Source organism: Hydractinia symbiolongicarpus, chromosome 4 (assembly GCF_029227915.1).
Source record: "Hydractinia symbiolongicarpus strain clone_291-10 chromosome 4, HSymV2.1, whole genome shotgun sequence".
Classification (NCBI taxonomy): Eukaryota; Metazoa; Cnidaria; class Hydrozoa; order Anthoathecata; family Hydractiniidae; genus Hydractinia; species Hydractinia symbiolongicarpus.
The window spans coordinates 13,471,892-13,492,849 of record NC_079878.1 but is presented as its reverse complement, the minus strand read 5'-3'; the positions used below and the strand labels follow the sequence as shown (position 1 = coordinate 13,492,849).

Genomic DNA, 20,958 nt, shown 5'->3' with positions numbered 1-20,958 from the left:
CGCATTTGGCAAGGAAACCCGCATCGCAAGATTTAATCGAAAATGACCAAAGAATCTTTGAGTTTCAACAAAACTCACTACAGTAACGCAGCTTTACAAAGAAAAATTATTAAATTTATCACTTCATCAAAACGCCTTAGACAATACGGATTTGTTTACTGGATAAATGACGAAAAAAGACTTGGATCTGTATGAGAAAGAAAATATCGAAATTGCTGCGTTCCTGCTTATATGACGCACTTAGTCCAAACCTCTGGATTTGACCGTAAACGGTTACGCAAATAAGTAAACACGTAAAAAGTTTAACGATTGGTATACCGCTCAAGTTTGTTCTGCAACCAGATGAAGGTAAATAGCTGCGGAGACATCACCGTCCCATTGCAACTTACCCATTGCAACTTACCCGCTTAAAGCTCGATGGTGGATTTATACTAATATGACGAAAAAACGTGGCAAGAATGGTATCACTGAAGCGCTTGAAGCTGGTGTTGAAGGTCTCGAATCACTTTACGCTTTCCAGGATATCGATCCTTTGCTCCCAGCTTCTAATGCAGATAATCAACCGAATTTGTGTTCTCTTCCCAGCCTTACGGATGAACAATTCAAAGTTGCGCACACCCTATGAAGTGAAATAGTAGTGGATGAATCGGATGAAGAATCAACATATGAACCGATCTCTGGAGACGAAGGTAATGTTGACTTCTCTCGTACCGCGTTTGACGCATTTTATTAACGATTAAGATTCTTTTCGTTTTTTAACTAGTTGTGTTTATTTTACCTGACGTTATAGTTGTTTCGAACTAAAATTTAAAATTACACTTTGCCTCGGTCGGTGTAGAAATGACCGGTGAACGAGGGTTGATGAGACAGTTTCATTCGGCCCCGAACCCTTTTGACAAGTTATTTTACCTTTTTTAAAAATTGCTATTAAACTCATCCGCGAAATTAAATCCCCGCGAAAAATTTCATCCCCCATCCGCAAAAATAAGTCTCTGCGAAATGTTAAAATTTCGCGGATGAGCTCCACCCGCAAAATTAAATTCCCGCGATATTTACCCCATTAAAGTGCGTGCTGAAACATCAGGAAAGAAAAGAAGTGCATACAAACGCAGAAGTAGGAATGTAAGCCTCAATACCCTTCAAATCCTGCCCTTCAGACCATTGGTGATGCACTGTCTAGCAAAATGTTAAAAGTAGCTACATTCAAAAGCAAGGAAATGGATGCAGATGAAATCTTTGAGGAAATGGTCACTCAAGAACTCAAGTTAATGAATGGGCTAGAATTCGTCACGAACGACAACATTCCCTCCTCATATATTCAGACCAGACGTTTGGGATTGGATCCAGTGTTGAAAGTAATGTGGACACTACTCCACCGAGAACACCAACTAACTTTCTAGTTCAGCGGGAGAATATTTATGAAAAGCCAGTTTTCAATGCTCCTTCCAAATCGGTGAGTGTGACGCAAACAGCACCAGTCTTTGGTATGGAGAACATGACATTTACAAATATGCTGACTGAACAACAACAATAAAAGTTTTCAGCTTGTACCATTTCATATACAACCAATACACGCACTACTCTTTGGAAACATAATAAAAGACAACTTTTATATAGCTACATAATCGATACAATAAATTGTTATTTATCTACTTAAACTTCGTTTAACATGATCAATCGCCATGATACCATACCGTTTGTAGTCAAAAAATACTCTTTTAATGCATCTCTGATCTGTAAAGCATCTGTAGCAGGCCTTGAACTACGAACATTTGTAACAGAAGTCAAGCCACTAGCGTCTTGTGCGCCAGCTTGGCTCCGCCAATCACCCAGTTTTATTTCTCCACTTGAGTTTTCAGGATAGCTTAATCCAGCTGGAGAATACATTGCGTTGTCTGTTTGGCGCAAGTTATTATGCAACGTAATAGCCGCTAATGTGTATCAGTCTATATTTTCTACACTTGCTTTGATAGCTCTTGAAAATATTCTCCCTAAAGCTCGCAATATACCAAACGAATTTTCAAAAACTTTTCTGGCTTTTGATAAAAGATAGTTGAATATATTTTTTTTTCATCCAGTTTTCCTGGGTAAGACCGTATTATCATCACTTCAAAGAAAAGATTTCATCCCTGACAATAAAATAAGGTAAAAGCTGATATTCGCATCCAGGTAAAGGTCTGTCGTTCGGAAAATTGATTTGGTTGTTCGCAATGATCATTCTTACTTCTTGATAACACTTCTGCATCGTTATTACTGCCTTATTGTCCTACATTGCTGCAAAGCAGTACTTCGCATCGCACACAGCCAACAAAACAAATTTTAAAAAAAGCCCTTATAGTTTTGGTACAATTTGCAGGGCATTCGATATTGATGCGCTTCCCATCTATAGCATATTTCTTCAAATCCCGCTGAAATCTTCATTTGTGAGTTTGGTATACTGGTGATGACGTTGCATAAATAGCATGTTTCAGTCACGATCTTTGATACTATTGTTCTTCCAAAAATAAATATGTGAGAGAAATTTTTGAATCACCTGATGCTAGGAATTTTAAAGTATTGCACAAGCCCTCAGAAGATTATATCGACTTTTTAAAGTTGGTATCTGATTTGTATAAGGTGCTCCATCATTGAACACAAATGATCATAAAAAGCTCTGGGGACATACGAACAAATCTTGAAAAAAAAACACAAAAGATATAAAAATCGATAACAAAGTAATAACCATAGTCGAATTAGTATATTATACATTAATATGGATCAATAACTTTTTACTAACTTAAAAAAAATGATTCTCTGTCATCTCTTTCATTTCTTAAAATACTGTATTATGAAAAGCACCAAATTCTTCTCTTTTTAAATAAAAATCTCTGAACCAAAATTTGTGCTTTTTTCTTCTTTCCATTTCTGATCTTTTTCTTCGTTGTTCTGTGATTATACTATCAATAACAACAACCGAAGCAGCAACAAAGTCGTGTAAAGAAAACATGTCTGCTATCTTGAAAACTGTTTCTATACTGAACGAACTTATCTTAAAGAGCGATGGGGACATTTTAGCACTACTGTTCAAAAATATTTCGCACTGATTTTTATTTTTGCACTACTGCAATACCAGTGCGATATCTAATCGCACTGGTGGAAACCCTGCCTTAGGTTTACCTGCTTTCGCATGTTTTTGAATTCTTGAAAATTATTTTTTTACGGTGACGTTGTTCTACTGGAGATTAGCTTATCTTTTTCATCGCCCGAACCTCGCGATAAATTTTAATCACCCTAGGAAAAACTAAGAAGTGAATCCCGCAATAGAACAATATACATAACTTACTTGTGAGTGAACAAAAGGTTATATAGATGAGTTGCAGCGTGACGTAGTTGTTTTGATTTTGCGTCTAAAACATTGGACATGCGCACGCATGCACACAGGCAAGAAATATAAAGAACAGACCGCTACGAATAAATCAAGTTAAAAAAGCAACTTACTTTTTAATATAATTAAAACCTGATCTTGAAAAGAGAAAATGATAGTTTGGAAAAACCAATTCCAGCTTCTTTTAGATCGTTATTTTTTAAAAACTATAAATTAAAAGAAATGATCAATTTTCTTTATGTCGTCCTTTTTTTATTTCCTGTTAAGATGCGCGTGTATATGCGGAACTTTGTAAACATTCGCAACTCATCTATAATCGACAGAGCTTTTATTTCCATTGTAAATAAAGCTAATTTGCCTCGTGGTTCGTTTCCCTGTTTGTTAGGTAGCTGGTTGCCTACCTAACAAAATAATTCGAACCTTTGAAACTGATTTTTTCTTTTCAAACTAAGTTTATCATAAATATATTCGATATAGTTACAAAATTTTATGACGTTAATAAAACCTTATTAATTAAAGCTCTGTAATTGATTTTTTCTCACTGCTCGGTCTCGTGTTTGTTTACAATGGACTGTTACAACATGCTGCCATTTTTAAATTTTTAACTCTCGCCTTAAATCATGTGACCATGTTTATTGTTTTTTTAATTCCCGCTGCTGATATCGCCATGTCGAGACCTCCATCCGTATATATAAAAGGATTTGTATGCTCGAGATAAAGCCGAGATAAAGTTTAACAACCGAGTTAGGAAATTGATCTTATGCATCTTTGTACAGGTAATAAAATTTATCAACCTTATCAAATTTTGTTTTACATTTTGGTTAGTTATAATTTTCATTGTATCAAAACCTAGCACCTAAAAATTCTTTACTTTATAACACTGCAGAAGACTGTTTACATGAAGTTCTGCGAACATTTAGCCAGGAGACCCAGCATTATTTTTCTTGCCACCGGGAAATCGGAGTAGTCAAGGTGGGAAAAATTAATTTTGTTTGAGAGAAACTCATTCAATAACCTCGAAGAAGAAAGCTTAGTTAACTAGGCTACCAATCATTAACTATTTGAATTATTAACTATTTGAATTATTAACTATTTGAATTATTAACTATTTGAATTATTAACTATTTGAATTATTAACTATTTGAATTATTAACTATTTGAATTATTAACAATTTGAATTATTAACTATTTTTTTAGACATCTTTCAAAAAGTTTAGATTTTCCCATTTTTAATTCTCCTGCACTCCTCCACACTTGTCCACATTCAGTTCTGACTCTTCTCGTCTACACACGCCTACATTCATTTAGTGACTGTCTAGCCTCGTGTACACTGGCCTACACTCGTCCAAATATAAAAAGCCTAGCAAGTCCTTGGGACGAGGTTGGACAGATCATTTAGTTGAGCGTCTATATCAGGATCTTTAAAATACAACCTTGAGAGTATCTTTTTTATCTTTTTAGGTGGATATTTTATGAAGAACTTTTGTAACAAATTTTGTATACCGTATCTCAATCTCTGCGCTGGATAGCATTTTTTGGTGACTGTTTTTTGAAAAGCTATGTGTGAGAAAAACAGAATGAAACTCAACATGAAACAATGTAAACAAGAAGCCATGTAGGATTCAAATTAGAAGATATTGGCTATTACATAAAAGAAAAGAAAACATTTTTTTTTAAATGCAAAGAGAAACGTTTTTTTTGGAAACAAATTTTTTTACCAGACAGAAACCTAATGCTTCAAAATTTGTGCCGGCTTCTAAGTGTTATTCACAACTTTTTAATTAAACTGAGTTTAAAATTCAGAAAAAAATTTGATCTGAAATTAAATTCTATCCCTGACCGAGGGCTGCCAACGCTAATTTATATCGAATTTGTTTTTGAAATAAATTAAACTTAAAGTTTCGCTATGGCCGAGAGCTGCCAATGTTTTGCGTCTGTTTTTTATATGGTTTTTATATGGTTTATTATATGGTTAATGAGGTAAATCAAATGGATGTTCTCCAACGTAAGTAAATACGTTGGAGAACATATTTAATACATCTCATTTTTTTACACACACAAGACGAAAAATATGCCGAAGTGCTCTTTGTAAGATTAACTAAATTTAATTTGTGAAATTTATTTTACAATTATCATGCACAAATGCACCCCTGCTAGAAAAAATAAATTCAAAACACAACAAAGTTTATCAGCTAGCTAGAAATTTCACTAATTTATCTGTAAAATCAAGTGATTAATATATATCTTAGTCGCGAAGGGTTGATAAAGTCCGGAGTTTGTGAAAGAACGGCCATTACAAAACTGGGATATCTCCCAGTAATAAAACAATATATTTTATATAACAAAATACGAAATGTCGTATTTATGTGAATACGCATTTCCTATTTTCATTTTTTAAGGATATATTATAAACTTTTCTTTTTAATGTTTTTATTTATTTACTATATTTGGAAAACAACAATAAACTATGCTATAAACATATACAGGAAACTTATAACTTACAAAATGATTATCCAATCAGAATCTTGAAAAACAGCAAGTTTTGCAAGTTTTGTTTCTGCAAACCTTTCCTTGTGAAATCACCCAAGAAAAAGAAATAACATTGACAGACATCAACCACATAAAATAGTATTCACCAATTCCTAGAAACTCATTGTATTGTCTCGATTGCCCTGTACGCTATTTTTAAAATCTCGTGACTTAGCACGGAGGAGAGCGATGAATAACGAGTGCATTACAAACGTCATGAAGTGCAGGAATTAACAAGCATGTGGTTGCTCAATCTTTTTGTTATCTTTTACTTTGTATTGACTCTCCAATAAACAACTTATTTACAAAACATACCATAAAGATAAGGATCGTTGTTAGCATATTATTTATTCCTATAGATGGCTGTTGCGATTACGCGGCAGGGGCGGATCTAGGGTTAGGCAGCCTAGGCAATTGCCTAAGCCTAAGCTTGGGCAAAAAAAAGGAAAATATGCCATATAGCATAACTTGTGAAAGTAATAAATATTTTTGTAAATTTGTCTTGTAGTGCTAACTTTGCTTCGCCAACCTGGATGCGCGTTGTTAGGAACTGTTTTTTTTTAAAAATTCAATAAGAAGTAAACCCGGGGCGATTTTAGGCAAGATACCGATTCGCCTAAAACGTCCGTGGGTTTCCAAGTTTTAAATGAATGAAAATCACGGGTGGAAGAAAAAACGCCTAAAACGTCCGTGGGTTTTCAACTTCAAATGAATGGAATTCTTAAATCGGAAGAAAAACGCCTAAAACGTCCGTGGGTCTTCAACTTCAAATGAATAGAATTCTAAAACCGAGAAGAAAAACGCCTAAAACGACCGCGGGTAAGTTTTACATAAATCTCTGTGCGGCCAAGGGTGTGTCCTTCTTTTTCAACATGGATTCCCTTGATCAGGAGTACACTGTTGAAGAAGCTTTCAAGTCAAATGATTTGAATAAATTGAATGAGTTGTATGCAAAATTGAAAAAAGAAATTCTGGATTCAGCTACCTTTTCGGATAATGAGAGGATTAATAATGTTGGAAAGAAGTATTTTCGCGATCTAGTTGCTGAAACCTTTATTCCAACCTTTGCTAAAGACAAATTTATTGCTTTGAAGTAAGTAGCTAGATAATTTTTGTAGCTTTTTCTGTCTTGAGTATTAGGTACCTCTTTGTGAAAAACATTAAAAGTTATTAAGCACCAGCACTGATTGTTATGAAATAATTAACCCCCACCTCCACAGATGTTCTTACAAAACGTGTTATTAAATCTTTCTTATCAAAACAAAAGCTTCAATTAATAACCTCGATCATATGAATAGTTTGTTTTTTTAAAAACAAGATAACTGAGACAAGTGTAATCTTGTTTTATGTTTTGATGAGTTTGTTAAGTTTAGTATGGAGTATAGCTAGCCAGCAGCTGCTTGTGTGATAGTTGGGAATTTTGTTTAATTTTTAACTTTTACTTTCTTTAGGTCACAAGCCTCAGGTAACTGTTTATACAGCTCTGTATCTTTGTTTTTGTGTGGAGATAACTCTCTTGTTCGAAAACTAAGAACTTTGACATCGTTAGAACTGTATTTAAATAGTGGCTTTTATATAAAGCATCCCACTATAATTTCGGCATATGAGAAAAGCAAAGGAGTTTATTTTAACAATTTCAGAAACATTTTAGGTGGTCTCTTAGTTTCACATGCTGCTTTAGATTCAGGTAAAACTGCTGATGCTTTAATCAAAGTAGAGGCAATGCATAATATAAAAAACTTTGAGTGGTGTAGTTTTGTTTGTGTTCTTGCACTGTCCTCAGCAATTTCGAGGAACATCATTACACTATATCCAGACTGTGGTCACGCAAAATTGAAACTTCTTTACAGTCAAAATATTGAACCTAGAGATTCTGCAGTTTCTTCTACAAGTCTTCACATTTTACTTTGTTATTGTGGTACTTTACCGACACAAATTGAATTTAAACATAATCATTTTGTGCCTCTATTATGTGGTGTACATCCAAAAAGAAAAATCAAGCAACCATTGCCAAAACCTGTGATTAAAAAAAATAAGCAGTCAAAATTGCCTTTCTGGGTAAATAGACATGGCATGAATGACCTAGGTATTGCTTCTGACAGACCTACAGTAACATTTCCTGCTGTCAATATGTCAACCAAAACAAAAAATATTCCAATGTCATCAAGTTCTACTGTTAAATCAGTGACTAGTATTAGTCCTGTAACTAAGCAATCCTCTGGAGGTGCAATAAGTTCTATTATTTCTGTGTCAACCGAAATAACCTTAGCCAACGATATAGCTTCGTATATGAATAAAGTTCAAAACATGGAATATTCAGAAATAATTAAATTAATAAACGAAGTTTTCATCCCTGATAATAACTATAAATTTCCTGTTAAAGATGGTCGTTCCTTTAAATTTGATTGGTTAAAACAATACACCTGGCTTTGTTATTCACCTGCTTATGATGGTGGTTACTGTTTGCCATGTGTTCTTTTTGGAAATAAGTTTCCTAATTTGTTAAAAAACATAAGAAATCTGGTAACACAGCCTGTTAATGCAAAACGTTGTGCTACAACGTTGTTCAAAAACCATGAAAAAACATCTAGCTCTGTAAAAAGTCTTCACCAGGCAACATTTTCACTGTTTACAACATATTTGAGCCAGCATTCTGGTAAAAGCAAACCAATTTCTGAACTTGTTGATCAGCAAATAAGTAAACAGATTTCTGAAAATAAAGCCAAACTTGAGCCAATCATCGATACAATTTTGTTGTGTGGAAGACTAAATATCCCTTTAAGAGGTCATAGAGATGATAGCAGTTATCATCCTGAAGTAGGCAGTTACTCATCTGGGGGAGTAGGTAATTTCATAGAAATTTTAAATTATAGAGCTCGTGCAAACATTTCCTCCACATTGAAATCTGTCAATTTTACTGGGTTTGAAAATGTAAAAGTGGCCTTGAGAATTTTAGCCACTTTACCTGTGACTTCTTGCGAGTGTGAAAGGACATTTTCAGCCATGAAGAGGTTAAAAACATTTACTCGCACAACCATGGACTCAGATAGACTAAATGGCTTAGCCTTAATGCATGTACATCAAAACATCATTCCTAATATTTCTGATGTTATTGAGAAATTTTCATTGAAAAATAGACGATTAAACTTTAAGTGAATTACATTATTACCTTCTTCATAAAACCTTACTTCAAGTTATTGTAGAACACTTCTTTTATTATATATACATATGTACCTCTTATTTTACCATACCTATTCTTTTGCCTAAATTATACTTATATTAGTATATGCCTTATCATTGCCTAAATTATACTTACATTTTTATGTACTTACCTTACCTATTTTTGACAAAAATGTTTTCTGTAACTTTAATTCTCGAGTTGCCTTTGTGGCCTCTCCTGGAAGCAATTGACTGTAACAAAGCACCTCCAGAGTAAGGTCCAAATTTCACAATCAATTTACGTAATTACTTATGTTTTTCCTAAATTTTGTGTGTTTTTTATTATGATTGTTTTTACCTTTAGCCTTTTACCCTATCATTTTGACTGGTCTTGATGCAAATAATTGTATCTGTTGAGTGGCGCTCCATTCACTTCATGGTTTGTTGTTTGACAATTGATCATTTATTTTGATTTCAATGCTAGATTCATTCGTCCATTGGTATTACTTCTGTTTCTGCTTATATACAAGTGAAGAAGAAAGAAGAAAGAAGAAAAATTGTTTGCCTGGTTATTAGATTAACCTCAAATTTATAAAAAACATTATTCTGGCATATACAAAACGTCGGAAGATAGTAAAAAGACGGGAGTAGTTATCGCATTATGTATCAAAACTTTTATTTGTATTTTATATTATTATATAGCCTTAGTAGCCGAAAAGCACTTGTTACCACCTCGAAAACCTCTTTCTGGTCTTCTGGTATCTCGTAAAAAAAATTGAAAAAAAAACAAAATTTGCCTAACCATAAAAAAATCCTAGATCCGCCCCTGCGCGGCGAAAGCGTGGGAAGGACATAATTTTACAACCTGGTGTTTAAACATTTCTTTACTGATCCAGAGACAAAGAGCCTAGGGTTTTTGATTTTTTAAACAAATTATAATGCGTGTGGCTTATCCTATTATTAAAAATAAATGCAATATGCCCTGGGTTGGTTTGGTTTTTACAACGAGGAGCGAGAATACTGAGAGAAGAAGTTTTAACAGTGGGTAATAATTGTTTAAACAGGCTGCGAGATGGCAATGGACCCGTTGGACAGATTTGATGGAGTCTGATTTTATTAATATATCTAAAAAAAAAATTATTTGCGTATAGCTATGAGCCCTAACGACCAGTCTGAGTGACAATCTATTTTTCAAATTTATTATAAAAAGTGTCATAATACTTTTTGCGTTCGAAAGTCACAAGTGCAAAGGTGGTACGCCCTTTTTATATATATAAGAATATACTCTATCAGAATATTCAAGATGAATTCAGACAAAAATTAAATATCCTAAATGCTCATTTTGAAATTTCGCTTGCATTCTTAATACATCATTGATGTAAAAATGTCATTTCTCAATTTTGATGTGAAGTAGCTAGCTAATTATTCCCGATAATTCCAGTTGCCTGTTAGTCAAATGAATTCGGATGCTTCAACAACAGCGCCTTAGTAATGATTTTCACACTGCATTCTCAAATCTTTCAATCTTCACTACCCTAAGAATATGCTATGAATATTAGGATAATTTTTTCCCCAAATTTAAAAATATTTATGTTGAAATAAAAAACACTATCTTTGTGCATCGCTAACATATTGCCGGGGACGGTGGAGCGGGATTTGATAAGCGGTCCCGAAAATTGGGAGCCGACCCAACTCACACTGTCGGTTGCCTGTTTGAAGTGCAACATTCAAACTAGAAAATAAACACTCGGTATAATGATAAACAGCTACATGATGACATTATTGAAAAGTTTTTTAGATATTTAAATTATAATGTGTTTTCAATTTATGACACATTAACTTGAGATGGAGGGCCAAGTTCGAATAAAATTTTACGTTTTTCGCTGCCGTCAGCATAAAATTTGAGGTTCTATGTTTCCTGTTTTTCTTTTGTCGACAATTGAAACAAAATCGTGCCAAACATATCAATCTTGTCCACAAGTATTTTTTCTCCGGCTCTGAAAATCTTACACGAGGATTCAGAAAAAGGAGCTAACACTGGAAACGAGGTTAGACATCCTCCAGCAACGAACTTATTGTCAGTAACCCTCTGTTTGTTTTTGTTGTTTTATTCTGATGCATAGCATTTCCCAACCTTGTTTCCAGGATATTTTGCCTTCTTGATGAAATTAATAGCAACGAAAAGGGCCTAAGACCCTGGGGACGAGGTTGGGGATTTCCAATATTTAACACCATTATTACACTTTTTTGTAACAACCTGGCCATATATTCTCTGTTTTTTGAAAGAACACAAATAAGATCATTTGTAGCTGAAGTTTAAAACAAACAAACACATCCGGCGTTAGCTGAAATTTAGACGTTCTTATCAAAGAAATGTGTACTACGGTCATATGTGATAAAAACAGACACACAGAGTTTCTCACTCATAGAGTACTTCTTCTCTCATAAAAAACAAGCTGATCACAGAAAAACATAGAGAATAAAAAAAATGTGCGTAATATAATGCACGTGACAGTTTAACATAAAATAGCAAGTGAGCGTCACATATTTCAACACTCTCACTTGACGGTCACTCCGTCACGATAGTCATTTCGTCAATGTCAAATTCAATGTATCTTGGTCACTCCAAGTTCTAAGCGAAGCTTCTCGAACTGTGGTCGAGGGAGTCCCTTTGTCAATAAATCGGCAATCATTTCCTGTGTTGGACAGTATTTCAGCTTAATCTCCTTGGTCGAGACAGCGTCGCGTATGTAATGGTACTTGATGTCAATGTGTTTTGTTCGTGAGTGATGTGCGAGGTTTTTCGCAAGAGCGATTGCACCTTGGTTGTCTTCAAAAATCGTAGTAGCATTTGCCTGTTTGAACCCCATACCATCAAACAGGACTCGCAACCATACTGCCTCTTGTGTTGCACTGCATAATGAAACGTATTCAGCTTCGGTCGAAGAAAGTGCAACGATTGACTGACGTTTCGATTTCCATGAAATCGTGGATTTTTCTGATTTGGAATACGTAACCGGAAGTCGATTTTCGTGTTACCACATCTCCAGCCCAAGCAGCGTCGGCGAAGCCACGTAAACAGTTCATCGTTTCGTAAGCTTTACTCCCCTTGTACACCAAACCATAGTCGATGGTTCCTTTAACGTATCGGAGAACTCGTTTAACACCAACCCAATGTTGCTTTCCAGGTTTCGACATGTGTTGACTAAGCACTCCCACTGCAGCGGACAAGTCTGGTCTGGTCCCAATCGATGCGTACGTCAGGCATCCAATGACAGATTGGTACTCTTTCAGATTGACTGGTTCTTCGTCATCTCTCAGCTTTTTGAACTTTGTGTTGGGTTCGAGTGGAGTAGCTACTGGCTGCAATCTTCCATTCCAAATCGTTTCAGCACAGATGATAAGAACGCGTGTTGGTCGATTGTAAGTACCCCATCCTTACGGTTTCGTTTGACGGCCATCCCAAGAATGTAGTGAACTTCCCCTTCGTCACCCATTTCGAAACGTTCACCTATCTGTGTCCTTTCGGAGAGGAGTTCTTTGTCGTTGTTTGATGCAATCAGCAGGTCGTCGACGTATACAGCAATAAGGAGGATAACTTCCTGTCCGTCCTTGATGAATCGTTTGAGATAGATGCAAGGGTCAGCATCGTTTGGTATGTATCCTGATTCCTTGAGGTATTCGTCGATGGCTTTGTTCCAGCATCGTGCAGACTGTTTCAAGCCATAGAGACTCTTTCGCAATCGACAAACCTTGTTCGGATGTTTCTTGTCGATGAAGCCTTCCGGTTGCTTAACGAAAATCTCTTCCTCGAGATCTCCATTTAGGAATGCTGTTTTAACATCCATTTGGTGGAGGTTTAAATCAAGTTGATTGGCAATGGCTAGTACAGTACGAATAGAGCTATACTTTGCGACAGGTGAGAAAACTTCGTCATAGTCGACACCGGGTTTTTGAGAGTATCCCTGTGCAACAAGACGAGCTTTACACCGGGTGATCTCGCCTTTAGCATCACGTTTGTGCTTAAAGACCCATTTACTGCCAATAATGTTCTTACCGGGGGGTAAGTCAACCAAGTCCCAGGTTTGGTTCTGTTTCAGCGAATCAAATTCATTACGAAGTGCTTCAGACCATAGCTTTGAGTTCACACCGCTTAAAGCTTCTTCAATGGTCGTTGGCTCCTCAGTGTCCATAGCTGCGACCGATGCCGCCTCCATCAGGTTCCACCAATTATCTGTCAGGACGTTCAGTCTGTCAGGTGGTCTCCTTGCTCGTTGTGGTCTGGCATCTTCTTCGACAGCGACTTGCGGTTCACCGATGTTGTTTCCTGGTTGTTCCGTTTCAGCTTCTGCCTCAGCTTCTCTGAATGTGAAAAATTCGTGAGTTACGTTGTCCGATTTTTTGATGTCAAAAGCGTTCTCTACGAAGATGACATTACGACTTCGAAGCATCTGTCTCGTTTCAGGATTGTACAGTTTGTACCCGTTTTCGTTCGCAGGGTATCCAACAAAAACGCATGGAAACGATTTCTTCTGGAGTTTTCCATTACGTTTTGATTCAGGAATATGCACGTACTTTTGCAGCCAAACACTTTTAGGCCACTAACTTCAGGCTTTTTACCGTGCCAAAGTTCATAAGGCGTTGCTCCCTTCAGTGCAGCAGTAGGACTTCGGTTCCGTGTGTAGGATGCGGTAGATACAGCTTCAGCCCATAGGTAAAGGGGTTTCTTTGCGTGATGCAGCATTGATCGTGCAGTTTCCAGTAGGGTGCGGTTCATGCGTTCAGCAACTCCGTTTTGTTGTGGAGAGTATGGAATGGTCGGTTCACGTTGAATTCCTCGATTGTTGCAGAATTCGTCAAAGTCCTTTGAGAAGTATTCACCACCATTATCTGAGCGAAGGCGTTTTATAGTTTCGTTCTCCACGTGTAATCGTTCGACTTTCAATCCAGTGCGATTTTCAACAAGGTTTACAAACTGCCCAAACTTTTCAAGCACTTCAGACTTTTGCTTCATCATGTAGACAGTAGTGTATCTTGATAAATCGTCTATAAAAGTCACAAAGTACCTGGAACCTCCCACTGAAGGTACATCCATCGGTCCACACACGTCACTGTGAATCAGCTCGAGCAATCTGGTTGTGGTGCTTTGCGATTTCTTTGGGAATGATTTGCGATGCTGTTTCCCCATTGCACATCCTTCGCAGATTCGATCGACGGCTTCCTTGGTATCGATATTCAGGCCATTTACCATCTCTTTATCGTTTAAGAGTTTGAGGTTGTCGTATCCCAGGTGACCGTATCGTTGGTGCCACAGCTCGATTGAATTCTGTTTGATTGTTTTCCCGATACAGCACGTTTCCTCGTTTCGTGGCTTTATCGTGTTAAGTTTGTAAAGTTTACCGTACTTATGTCCAATAGTATACTGCTTCCCCTCCTTGGTGATATCGCAATCCTTGCCTTTGAACTACACATCGACTCCCTTATCGGTTAGTTAAGATAGAGAGAACAGTTTGTTTTGGATCTTCGGCACGTAAAGTACGTCGTGTAGCACAGTTTTGACCTTTTCATTTTTGCTCAAAATGGTCAAATGTACATTTCCTTTCCCGAAAGCATTCAGCACGTGATCATCGGCGAGTTTTACCTTTATAGGCGTTTCAAAACTGGAATAGTCTCTTAAGCTTTTCAAATTATGGGTCATGTGAGAAGAAGCACGAGAGTCAATCCACCACTCATCCTCGTTTACTTCAGAGGATTTCAGAGCTAGTTCATTATTGTGATCATCGTTAGCGAGATTTGCGTCTTCTTTCTTCTGGTCACTTCTTAAAACAGTCACGAGCATAATGTCCTGGTTTCTTGCAGTAATGACATTTACTGGATTTCTTGTTGTTGAGCTTTGACGAAAAAAGGGCATCACCAGAAGTTTCAGCTTCAGCAGGCTTTTTCTTTTCGCTTTCGTGAATAAGCCTGTCCCTAACATAATCCTAGGTTAGATTGTCCTCAGCAATTGTTTCAAGCGCCGTTATTAAATAGTTATATAAACTACTAATAGGAAGAATAACTAGGTCCATTTCTGCAATAGCATCATCAATCGCTTCCAGGTGTTCTGACAATGTCTTAATGTTGTTTATGTGTTCAGTCATATTTTGACCTCTAGCCATCTTTGCTGAATATAATTTTCTCCGATAGAAAATCCTTTATGAAAGTGTTTTTTGCTGAAAATGTTTTTCAAGATTTTCCCATGCTTCCTTAGCCGATTTCGTGGAGCGAACGTAAATTTGTAAGTTTGTTGAAATTCCCAAACAAATGGCGGCAAACGCTTGGTTCTCGCGTTTCTTGATTCGACGTTTCTCAGCCTCCTGCATATCATCCGCTATGGTTTCATCACCGGTTACAATCTCCCAAATATCTTTTCCGATTAAATACATTTTCATGTTGAATTTCCATGAATGATAATTTTCAGCAGTCAGCTTCTCAATTTTGAAAGTTGCGTCTTCAGTTGCCATCGTAAAAAATCAAATTCAACAAAACAAAATTATTTCAGTACTCGATATAACATTAAAAAGTGTCTGGGCCCATAACCTGATAAAAACAGACACACAGAGTTTCTCACTCATAGAGTACTTCTTCTCTCATAAAAAACAAGCTGATCACAGAAAAACATAGAGAATAAAAAAAATGTGCGTAATATAATGCACGTGACAGTTCTAACATAAAATAATAGAACCACCGGTTCACAACTGAATAAAAGATAGCAAGTGAGCGTCACATATTTCAACAATATGTTGTCCTTCTGTCTTGGGTATTGAAAATGTCACCTTGGTCAAACTTCCTATAGTAAATGTTGAAATTATCATTCGATTAAATGTTTTGTTTTATCAGAGGAAAATTGTATTATTCGCCAGTTGGTACAAATGCATGGCGCATCTTTTGCAAGATTGGTAAAAAGTCTCTATCAATCACAGTTAACAAGTCTCATCCGAGACATTTTTTGTTGGAGGTGTTAATAAGTTCAGCGCAGATTAAAGACAAAAAGCTGAAAGAACGAGGCAAAGCAATATCGGGTTAACAAAAAAACAACTCTCAGAAATTTGATTGATAATTCCAAGAATACTGACAGCTTTAAGGACGTCTTTTTAATTTTTGTGGAAAGCTTTTATATCTTTGTTTGCCTTCATCGACAAATATAAAAGCTTCTTTTATTTCTTCTTATTTCTTTTAAGATCTAATCGAAATATTTAATTTTATTTTTGTTAATGGGAATTTAGATTCTTTATATGAAGTGCCAAATGCGTGAAATGCGTCAAATATGAAATTCTTTATATGGAGTGCCAAATGCCAGAAATGCGTTAAAAAATATTTTGTATATACGTGAACCGCCGTTATGTAAAACTGTAAGTAGAATCGGAGTTTGAGTCTTGCCAAGTAGAATAAAATACTAGTACGGAAACACATCGGTGCGACCGCCAGACAACATTTCCTTTGTTTAAATAAAATAGCTGATATGTCAAATTAATAGCAACCTACGCGTGTGCACCTGCTCCACTGTGTTACTTTCGCCGATACAAACTAGCTCCCACCGTTGAGAATACGTAACAACTGAATGAAATTCCTCACTCAAAGAGTACCGTTGATTTGCTTCGCGAAAACAATAGATAAAATACCACCAAGGCTGCGCACCCAATTTCAACTCGTTAAAAAAACCGCGAATAATAGCGGGGAACATAACCCGCCCTAACCGAATGATGATTGACCGCCCTCAGGCGGCCGATTAACTACAATCATTTATAAAAGAACACAATGTTTCTATTAATATTCACAAAAGTATAACTACAGAATTTCGCATAATTGTGATGATTTTTTTCCTTTATCATAACCTTTCAAGCTCAAGATTAAAATGGCATTATGAAAGCGCACTCGATTAGTTTTGTAAACAAAAATTTAAAAAGCTACCCAAATTTATGAAAAACGCTTTGGTGTTATTTCTACTACCATCTGCGTTGTGTAAAAAGAAAGAAGTCATAGTGACATGAAAAAGTTGACTTGTGATATAAGAAAAACGGCAGCTCTGTCTTAACTTTGGAAGTTTGAAGCAGGCTGGGCGCAAAGGTTTTTTTAATATGCTCATCTCGTAGCAAGTAGAAAGCAACAACTGTAGAGGTATCAGATAGCTTTAGTTATTTATTTTAGCCTGATACTTTGTCGGCAGTTAGAGGAGTTAACTGGCAGTTTTCGAAATTTAGAAGAGCTAACTGGTGGGTTTCGACAATTAAAAGAGTTTAACTGGCGCTTTTTGAAAGTTAGAAGAGCTAACTGCCAGTTTTCGACAGTTAGAAGAGTTAACTGTCTAATTTCGATAGTTCGAAGAGCGAACTGGTGGTTTTCGACTGTTACAAGAGTTAACTGACGGATTTTATCATTAACTAATAAATCTGATTCAATTTGACGAATGTAAATGCTTCCTTGTGTGTCACGTGGCTATTAGAAATCTCATATTTCTGAATTATTTCTCAAGTGTTTTGGAATTTTCAGCCTCCTGTTTCTTAAGCTCGTGTTTCTTATCAAAATTTTTACTTTTAGCGAAAAGTATGCTTTTGAAAAAGAAGTGTGTTTTTAATGCGCTGACTTTGCTTGTCACTTTTATGTTATATCCCATTCCCTGTGTTTAAGATTAAAAACAAAGGCTCTGAATTTGGCAAATAGACAAAAAAATCTAATTTTAACATTGTGCAAGATTTGGTATGCTTCAAGTCAAGTGGTTGCCAGAGATATTGAGAACGGGTTGATTTACCCGCCCCGGACATAAAGACTTTAAAACGACCTGTCATAAATGGAGTAAGGGGAATTAATTTCTGCAGAAATGCAATTGTATGAATTGATAAAAAAAAAAAAATTATATCTATATATATTCTTTTTTTTTTTCTTCTTCTTCTTTTTTTTTTTGGGGGGGGAGGGGGGAATTAAAATCTTAAGAAGTATTGGGACTTTCAACTTTCAACTCTCAAAAAAATTACTTCTCGCAAAAATTTAAACTGTTTCCAAAATTAGTTTCGCAAAATTAATTCCATGGATACCCTTTCTTGCCCTGCTTTTTTACATCACAGAATGCGCGTGTATGTACAAAATCTAAATACATTTGTTAAATAACTTGAACCTTTCAATCAGTTTCTTTTGTCAGTTTTTCTTCTAAAATTTTAGTTCATCACACATATAAACATTACTGACTATCAACCGAGAAAGACATTTTAATCATACAAGATTTTAGTATATATTATAAACTTCATTTCTCATTAATTTATGCGACATAACCACAATTGAAATATTTCTTGATGACAGAAAAGTACTTTAGCTCCATCCCAAGTATCTAAGACGGGCTTTAAAGCTGTCACTAAGGACCTTTTTATATGAGAACCGGGAAACTCGCCCATCAAGTTTCCCGGTAGAGCGGGCTAATATCAACTCGGGTTTATATGTAAATTTGTCATTTCCCATCCCGGGTTTATATGAAGAAAAATTAGCGGGAAACTAAAAGTGGCGGGGTGAATATGTAAGCAAATATACATTTCTGACCAATTTAAATATTATTAATTAACATCTCCCACACGCTTGTGTGGGAGATGTTAATTAATAATATTTCATTCTCAATTGTAATTTTAGTGAAACCTGGTGTTTTCAGCATGTTTCATGGTTTTGTTGTCTTTTATTACAAATACACTATGATACAAAAACAAATATGTCCATTGATATGCATTAATAGTGATAATTATTTGCTCCTCTAATGTTACATAAACTTTCTCCGTACTTTGCCACCGGGTTTTTCTTTTTACATGAACAAATATCCATCCCGTTTGACCGGGATCCCGGCTCACTTGCCCGGGATCTCGGTTGACCTAGTTTCCCGTTGTAACCGGGGCGAGATGAATATACACCATATAAACACGATTTCAATTTTCAGCGTTCTTCCGCAAATATCTGAGATCTCGGTCATGCGGGATATCTCGGTGGACCGAGTTTCCCGGTCTCATATAAAAAGCCCCTAAGTATATCCAAAATTCATTCTGTCCCACTCTTCATTCCTTTACTTTTTTCATAGCATATGTGCTTCAGAACGCCACAAAAAGAGCTATATATCATCATCTCGGCACACAAAACTATTTCTCTTCATGGAGGATCCTGGCTAGCTATATATACTGAACAACATTTTTCCAAACTTTAAAGAAGTTCAATGCAGTTACCAAGAAAAATTTAATCGTCACGATATGTTTACTTTTTCTGTTGCTGAAACTTAAAATTTCTGGCCGCTTAAGTTCCGTTATGGTTCGTAGCATAAATTAACGTATTACGTATGTCGTATTTACATAATCTGGCCATTTTTTGTCTAAAATACCACGGTATCTTTAGCCGTCTTGTCTCGTATCAAGAGGGAGATGACCCTGCGGAGAGGATTGGGGGAGAGAGCTTGTGATGTGAGAAATTAAAGTAAATTTTGAATGGCTAAAAATACTCGTTTGATGAAATTTGGTAAATATATGGTATAGCTTAAAATAAGGGGGTAAAACTTTGCTGACGTTAACAATTTTTATATAATCATTTATTTTAGGATATGTTTTTTTACAGCTGACAATTATGAGCCAATAAAGTTTGTTTAACCTACGTAAGTTTCCTACGTAATTTATCCTTTGTAATTTTACCATTTTGGACATTGCAGAAGGGGAATAAATAATGCTAAAGAAGAAGATTTTTTTTTCTCGGACCACATTTTGCAACCACCAGCACATTTTCCAAGAATAAACAGTTAATAAAAAAATAACAAATAGTTTTGGAACAGTATTTTAGAAGTTATAGTGAAAATTAAGTTGTTGGTGGAGGAATGAGCGCACCTTTTTGTATATCCGTTGAAATTTTAGAATGTCCTCCTCTCGACTTAATTATTTTCAGGGTGTCCTGTCAGCTCTTTTTAGAAGTCATGATCTATGTCATGCTAAAATTATTCTTTACAAAAAGGCTTAATGGATTGTATTAGCATCAAATAGTTATACATACTTAAGAGTATAGGCTTATAATTGGGCCAAAATTTTACATTTTACGTGGTTGGAACTCAGCACAGTTTTTGTTTACTGATGCTTATTGTTCCGATAGTTAGAATACTCATACACACAACACAAGCCGTTCCATTACACAAAATGAATGTTTAGGGAACTGCAACCCTCCACAGATTATTTTGAGACAGACAATTAATTTTAAAGTTCATTATTACAAGTAATTTTATAGGTTCTCTATATTATATAGGTTCTCTATATTATATTCATCAGGGACCGTGTCGCAAGATTTTTACTGTGGGAAGGAAGGGTACAGAAGAAGATAGGTACAGAAGTAAAAAAATGATGTCCACCATAGTTTAGCGACGTAAAAAACGTTTCACTTAAAAAACGTTCTGAGACCCTGCTTCTTTTTTTTTCTTTTTTTTTATTTAAACTTTATTTAAAAAAAAAGGATCTAACTAAAGTTCTGTCATATCATTTATGACAGGGTTTTTTGTCTGCACTTTATAAATTACCCTTGATCTGAATTGCTTTTATACTAAAAAAGCATACACGAACATCTTTTTATAGTGACGATATTCCTTATTTTTGAAACATAAAACGGGGCCAAGGTACTATGGCATTACCCCTGGAATCACCCCTATTGCTAGAAGCCTACTTCACGTTGTCAAATCTAACAGCCAGGTATCTATTTAGGTACTTTTTGACCTATACGGCTTAACAAGACGATGAAACTATCTAAAAAAACATGCCGGCTAAAGAACTTGTTTTATCATAAGAATTTGACCGAGTTTTGTTGGAAGGTCATTGGGAACAGATTTGAAAAAAAAAATTTCGCAACCACAGCGAGAAGGCAAGAATTGACCG

At 35.8% G+C, this 20,958-nt stretch overlaps 2 protein-coding genes across 3 annotated transcripts in view; one reads left to right on the top strand and one right to left on the bottom strand.

Annotated features, from left to right (window-relative positions):
- Positions 1 to 5,985, bottom strand: part of LOC130641410 (sacsin-like) — a 29,282-nt gene extending 23,297 nt beyond the window's left edge. The window contains exons 1-2 of one of the 2 annotated variants that reach the window (XM_057448208.1): positions 5,867 to 5,985; positions 404 to 619 (exon numbers count right to left, since the gene is read on the bottom strand). The gene's annotated coding sequence lies outside the window, so the exon portion shown is untranslated. The remainder of the gene's footprint in view (positions 1 to 403; positions 620 to 5,866) is intronic. The other variant, XM_057448207.1, reaches the window with a different exon arrangement.
- A 287-nt stretch (positions 5,986 to 6,272) lies between these two features.
- On the top strand, positions 6,273 to 9,371 carry LOC130641411 (uncharacterized). Its single transcript, XM_057448210.1, has 2 exons — positions 6,273 to 6,986; positions 7,345 to 9,371. Exons 1-2 carry the CDS (start codon positions 6,664 to 6,666, stop codon positions 9,047 to 9,049), a joined length of 2,028 nt encoding a protein of 675 aa, XP_057304193.1. The 5' UTR covers positions 6,273 to 6,663; the 3' UTR covers positions 9,050 to 9,371.
- Positions 9,372 to 20,958: the final 11,587 nt, after the last annotated feature.